This window comes from Salminus brasiliensis, chromosome 7 (assembly GCF_030463535.1).
Source record: "Salminus brasiliensis chromosome 7, fSalBra1.hap2, whole genome shotgun sequence".
Lineage (NCBI taxonomy): Eukaryota > Metazoa > Chordata > Actinopteri > Characiformes > Bryconidae > Salminus > Salminus brasiliensis.
The window spans coordinates 32,932,053-32,939,318 of record NC_132884.1 but is presented as its reverse complement, the minus strand read 5'-3'; the positions used below and the strand labels follow the sequence as shown (position 1 = coordinate 32,939,318).

Sequence of the window (7,266 nt, the reverse complement as noted above, 5' to 3'; positions counted from 1 at the left end):
ACTGGTATTAAAGCATTCCCACTATTAGATCATTTAAGGCTCAAAAAGGACAGTATCCACAGTTGACTGGGGTTGGATTCCCTAGCCAGACAACCCCCAAAAAGATTCCTTGGGCAAGACTACTAATGCTACACTTGCCAACCTGTGTAACATCATTCAAATGTGCGTACGTTTTTTTCTGTTTTTTTGTTTTTATGGATTAGACATTTAGCCAAATGCTGTACATGTAAATTCAGAGCTTGCTCCTCTGTGTGACATTCCTCTCACAACCGCGAAAGCTGTTTCTGAGTTCAATTATTATTTCTTTCTTCTCTATTGTTCTCTCCATGCAGAAAATCAGCTGTCCGTTTGTGTGGATATCACAATGGCGCCTGCTGTTGGAGGGCCTGTAGGATACACTCCTCCTGAAGGAGGCTGGGGTTGGGCAGTGGTGGCTGGTGCTTTCATCTCTATTGGCTTCTCCTATGCTTTCCCCAAGTGCATCACTGTGTTCTACAGAGATATCGAACTGATCTTCAATGCCAGCACGAGTCAAGTCTCCTGGATCTCCTCCATCAATGCATCCTTCATTTACGCAGGAGGTGAAACACAAACTTTATTTTAGCCTTCATACTCTGTATACTTTTAATATGTGAAGTTGAGCATATAGGGCTTGTCAGCTACCATGATTATGACTCCAATCCTGGAGAGATTGGAAGCTACTAGAAACTGCATGTGATATGGCTGTAATACTGACTATAGTGAAATGGGAAACAAGCTGAGCAAGCCCATATTGTGGGAAATTGGTTTGAGCAAATTTTGTTTTCAGAAGAGGCTTTCAGAATACTGAAGCTGAGTCAAGATTGTTATATATTTATATACGTTTACATAAACCTACCCAGCCACTTCATTAACACCCCCTCCTTGTTTCTAAACTAATTGTCAATTAAATTACCTTTCCAAATAGGAGCACTTTGTAGTTCTATAATTACAGACTGTGGTCTATCTGTTTCTCTGCATACTCCTTACACCCTGTTCTTCGGTGGCCAGGGCCCCATAGGACCACCAAAGAGCAGGTCGTATTTTGAGGGGTGGGTCATTCTCAGCACTGCAGTAACACTCACTTGGTGGTGGCGTGTTAGTGTATGTTACGCTGGTATGAGTGGAAGAGTGAAAGGAGGTTTACCAAAGTATGGACTTCAGTGAAATAGTTGCACTGTCTGTAATTATAGAACTACAGAGTGCTCCTGTATGGTACGTGGAGATGATTTAATCAACAATGTATGTAGAAACAAGGAAGTGGTGTTAATGAAGTGGCTAGTTGTTGTGTGTGGATTGTATGGACTTGTTTTCTGTGATATGGGCCCCTTTAAGAGAATGCACTTAGAATTACTCAAGAGAGCAGAGCATTACGCTACACTGCATTTTGTAAAGCAACTAAGATGCCATGTTTACAGTATTCTGCTGCTGTTTGTAGAATCGTGTAGGTCTTTCCTTCTTCCTTCCTCTTCTTTGACAGGTTTTCTGTAGCTTGTCACAATGTTGTATTTGGTTTGGAGAGCCAATTTTAAAGCAATACAGAAGATATTTCCACCTGGAAATAGTGTTACTTCTCTTTGCCCTTATATATCAATATGGTCATGCTATTAGTCATACGCTAGAGTTAAGCTGTTTGGCAACCCTGCGGATGTTGTTATGCAGCCACACTTCACTATCGCACTATTCTTTGAGCAGTTTTTACACCTGTGCAAAGCTGGCAGGGGCACTCAATACACAATGTCACGGTTTCATCTCACAGCATGTATCTGTTGTTGTAATACTTCCCCTATACCCCTATACCATGTCTCTTGGTTCATTGATATGAGTGTTGTGTAGATGTTAATAGTAGAGACATAATTAGTAATAGCAAGATTTGAGAGTTCTGAAGTTCAGGCTAATGTTAGCACCTGTTTGTTACATTTCACAAAGAAACTGGAAAAGCAGAAGCCATGGAAACACTATACGGACAGAAGTATTGGGACATCGTTGTTTGTTGTTTCTTACCAAAATCAAGGATATTAAAAAAAGAGTTTATCCTGCGTCTGTTGGAGTCTACTGTCCAGGGAAGGCTTTCTACTAGATTCTGAAGACTGGGAAGGTTTGATTGCTTTCAGCGACAAGAGTGTTAGTGAGATCAGTGACCTCATCCCAACTTATCCCAAAAGTATTGAATGGAGCACCCTCATTCCAGAGAACAAGGTTCTACTACTCCACAGCTCAGTGCTGGGGGGCTTTATTCCCCTCTAGCCCATGCCCATAGTGCCAAAAGGTTCTATTGGCAATACATCATAGGGACTAGATAGGCTGTGTGTGCATTTGCACATCTGTCTCAGAAATAGGTGCAACTTGAGCTGAATGTGTTTATTAAAAGGGGTGTCCACAAACATTTGGACATATAGTGAATTAAATGAACAATTACAGAACATTAGCCAAACTCTTAACACCCACTAATCCTTTAGCTACTAACATGGTCTTTTCTGGTCTTTTGATTTATGAGTTTAAAAGATCTAAAAGTAACATTGGTTTTAAAGATCTATTGCTTTTGAGTGCTTTGTGAGTGCTTTCTTTTAGTCCTACATACATTCAAGAAAACTATGAAACTGTCATCATCATGTTTAATATGCAGCGTTTGTCACAGTGGGTATACATTTGTCACTTTAAGGTGTGGAATTGATTGTGAAGATAAACAGGAAAGGAAACCATCCTTGAAGATGACACTTTTGTTGATTAACACAAAAGAAACTCTGAAATGATGAACTTATTAGTACAGTATGAAGGCACTCTGAACTAAGTTGACAGGAGCTAGTATACATTGCCTGTATTTTGAGCCTTAATGCAAGATTCACATTAGGAAATGCATGCATGCAATAATGTAACCATCAATGTAATCCTGTCTCACAGGTTTTATGACATCTGCCAAACATATGAAATCTGTTATATGACCTACACTGCAAACTCTATATTCCTGCACAGTTCTTATGACCTTAATTTTCTTTCTTCAAGCTGATTTTCTGGACCCCCTCCAGAAATTCTTCTAGAGATTAAACCTAGTCCTGGACTGCACGGTATTCTGAAAAAGATATTCCATTGAAAAGGGAATTCAGCTCAGTACTATGCTTAATTCCTGTCTGGAAACCGACCTGGTGAGGTACTGCAAAGACAAACTTTTGGGGCCAGCTTCCCAGACAGGGATTAAGGCTATTCCTGGACTGCACAGTATTTTCAAGGGAGGTTTTCCATCAAATTGAAAACACAATCCGTAAATAGGCTTATTCCCTGTATGGGAAACCAGCGCTGTGTTTTGCTGAACACACTCAATAGGGAATAGGGAATAGGGAATACGAAAAGGGAAAATAGGGAATTCTTGCTAGCATGGGCTATTTTTGTCATACTCATCCAGATATGTAAAATAGCCAGATAGCCCCATACATTCCCAGTATACTCATACTTTATGTCTGTTTTTTCTGACATGTAGAGAATGTTAATCCGACATTAATAGTACTTAGTCACTAACAGATAATCTGTAGCAGAAAACTCAGTGCCCTTGATACTGACCTTCTGACAAGGCCAGAAATCATGGTGTGGATTCAGAATGATTTTCTGTGCTGAGTGCCAAAACACTCGGAACAGCACACATAAAAGACAGAGGCAATAAATTCCACCTCATAATTTCTGTGTGTAATTATTTTTATTTGCTAATGTGAAACATATTCCCTTTTCAAATTCTATTACAGTGCCTGACAATCTCTCTCATCCAGTTTGTCCAGGCGTGCACTATAATGTATTGGAAATAGACGCTAGCTCTGGCAAGCCATGGGCCCTTATTTCAGCCTTCCTTGAGCCAGTAGTTTGTATATTTTCTCTGTGATGACCTGTTAAGCAAAGCACTTAAAGGGAAAGGGTTATTAGGCCACAGTGTCCCTCTTCTGATGACAGTCTGCCCTGTGTTAAATTTCTCAAAAAGAAAGGCACTCCTAGACTTCCCTTTCAGACTTAGCCTCAAGGGAATCCCTGCTGCCACTGTGAAGGGCATTCTGGTTCTCTCAAGGCTTGACAGAAGTTTCTACCAGCAGCCCCTCAAAGTCTCAACTCAAGCGAGAAAGTTTACTAAACTATAGACTTTGGCCAGTGCTGCATTCCAAGATGTCCTTTGTTTTTTGTCACAACCATATAGTGCAGAGATATCCCTAGAGCAAATACATAGCCAGCCTTAGAGATAACTGCACAACATATGAGCTCTCTGTTGATATTAGATAGCCATGTGTAATTATTTTGGCGTTGACATGAGTTGAGGGAAAATCAATGACAAAAAAAATGAAATTGAGGACTAGAGGTTACCCACTGTACATTCAACCCCTTCCTAGCTTGAGCAACTGTACAACCCACCTTGCCATATAACTGCACTGAAACTACCAGGTGCCAAAAAGGGTATAGACCAATGCTAGAAGAGTCCCTAAAAATACTTACAGTGCAAAGATCAATTCATAAAATATTAAGCTTCTATACTAGTATTATCCTCCTGGAGCAATCAGTCACACCTAAGAAAGAGTGTTATTCCCACCCCTGGTCATGAGGTACACAAACCTTGTCCCTACTCTAATACACTCACTAGAAAGCTCTTGTTAACTGGCTTGTTTGCTAATTTGTACTCCAAGGCTTTTATTGTATGCTTGCTGTATTGTTATATGTGATTAATGATCTCTTCACCTTGCATTGAAGTATCTCTCTTGTTATCCACAGGTCCAATCAGCAGTATCCTGGTTAAAAGGTATGGCTGCCGTCCTGTAATGATACTAGGGGGCTGCCTCTCAGGCGCAGGACTCATTGCTGCCTCTTTTTGCAACACAGTGGAGGCCTTGTATTTTTATGTGGGTGTAGTCGGAGGTAGGTTAAGTGAATTTACACAGTGGAGCATTGAATTTTCAAATGGCCATGCATTTGACTGCTTATTTTCTATTTCCAAAGAACATAAATGCACTTTTTATCTCGTCTTTGTGTTTATAATGTCGTCACAGGTCTCGGGCTTGCATTCAACCTGAACCCAGCCCTTATAATGATTAGCAAATACTTCTACAAGAGGAGGCCTATTGCTAATGGAATTGCCATGGCTGGGACTCCTGTGTTTCTAGCCAGTCTAGCCCCGATGAACAGCTGGTTTTATGACCAGTTTGGCCTGAGAGGCAGCTTTCTAATCCTGGGTGGGATTCTGCTCAACTGCTGTGTAGCTGGATCTCTCATGAGGCCCATTGGGCCCAAGCCCAAGCCTGCCATGGAAGAGCCCACTGCTTCAGCTGAGAAGAAGACAGTGATGGAAGTTATCAACAGTTTCATTGACCTGTCCCTCTTCAAACACCGTGGCTTCCTTCTGTACCTCCTGGGCAATGTTATCATGTTCGCTGGCCTTTTCACTCCCCTCGTATTCCTCAGCAATTATGCCAAGACTAGGGATATTCCAAATGATAAGGCTGCATCCTTGCTCTCAGTGCTGGCTATGGTGGATATGGTGGCGCGGCCTTCCATGGGAACAGTGGCCAACACCAAATGGGTGCGGCCCAGGGTGCAGTATTTCTTTGCAGCGGCGGTTCTGTTTAATGGTGTGTGCCACCTGCTTGCACCTCTGTCAGTGGACTATTCAAGTTTTGTGATCTATTCAGCTTTCTTCGGGTTTGGGTTCGGTTGGCTGAGCTCTGTGCTGTTTGAGACACTTATGGATCTGGTGGGGGCAGAACGCTTCTCCAGTGCAGTGGGGCTGGTGACCATTTTGGAGTGTGTGCCAGTTTTGCTTTCTCCACCCTTGTTGGGTAAGTCTACTTTTTAAAATTCTGTGTTAAGCATAATAGGTTCCTTGTGAATGTGTGTTTCATTTGCATTTGGCTATTCATTAGACTGAATTAGTTTGAAGGGATCAATACCTTCTTTTCAGTGGATAATTCTACTGTTTGATCATTTGATTTGGTGTGAACCAATGAGCATTACAAAAACAACCTTTTTGACTGTTTGACTGTTTATTATAATCTGAGCAGCAGCTTTAATAACTTTAATAACAGTGGGGTTCCCAGATCATCTCTACAAGTCACTTGCATATTCTATTTTTGGAAAGGTTTTAGCCTTCAAAGTTATACCACTGTGCTGTTATTTGAGCTGGCAGGCTCAAGTAATCAAGGCTAGGCAGAACAAGATATGGCTGTGTCACATAAGGAGCATCATGGGATATTTGAACAAGTAGAGTAGTCAGAAACATGTTTCTTTGTAGAACAACTATCACATATCAGTCTGTGACTGTATTTGTGGTGACTCCATGATGCCACACTTATACTGTGTTGTAAAATCTGATCATAAGACGCCTCAGCCAAAAATGTGAAAGATGAACAAAAACTTACTACTAACACTCAGCAACACATTGAGTAATACAGCTTAATTATAGGCATTACTGCCATCTCACATTAATAAAGATTAGAAACAAGCATTAGGAAATAGAAAATAACAAAAAATAGGCAGGAGTTTCACTTCTTAAATTTGTTAAACAATGTGAGAGCAATGTAACACTCCTATTGTAATTGCATTCACAGGAAAATTTAATGACATCTACCGCGGCTACGAATACACTTACATAAGCTGTGGAATAATCCTATTGGTTGCAAGCTTGTTCCTCTTTGTTGGCATGGGCATCAACTACAGGCTGCTGGATATGGAAGCAAAGGAGGAAGCTAAAAGAGCCCAGCTGAAAGGAACGGAAGACGAATCCACCACAGAGAGTGCAGCCAAAACGACTGGCAATGAGGAGACAGTGACACAGAAAGCTGAGAGCTGATTCCAAAACTGCAGGAGTACACTAAGTGATCTAGTCCATGAATGACTGGCATGGCAGGCACAAACAGAATTCACTGAAACAAAAACAGACTCTAGCCTTTTTATCATTTTCACTGCTGTGAGCTACAGATTCTGTTATACAGACGTTCCATTTTTAATGGATTTTGTGCAACCATATGGATAAATGTAAGGTGGCCTAGAAATAAACTGCAATGTAAAAACAACTGTTGATTCCTTTTTTAATTCATATTTATTAACTGTCTCTACTGTTTTGCTATATACCTTAAAAAAATGACAGTAGTGGTTCAGTTTTCTTTAACTTCTGTCTATTAATTAGGACAGTCACAATACAGTCACAATACGTTCCTTTGGGCAACGTATGGAGCATGTAAAAAATCTATTTCAGTGTGTAATGTGTGTTCTGTAATTATACTATTC

General features: G+C 40.7%; 1 protein-coding gene across 1 annotated transcript; it reads left to right on the top strand.

Annotated features, from left to right (window-relative positions):
- Positions 1 to 364: 364 nt before the first annotated feature.
- On the top strand, positions 365 to 6,829 carry LOC140559594 (monocarboxylate transporter 1-like). Its single transcript, XM_072683138.1, has 4 exons — positions 365 to 581; positions 4,759 to 4,902; positions 5,034 to 5,819; positions 6,588 to 6,829. The coding sequence occupies exons 1-4, from the start codon at positions 365 to 367 to the stop codon at positions 6,827 to 6,829; spliced, it is 1,389 nt and encodes a 462-aa protein (XP_072539239.1).
- The last annotated feature ends 437 nt before the right edge of the window (positions 6,830 to 7,266 follow it).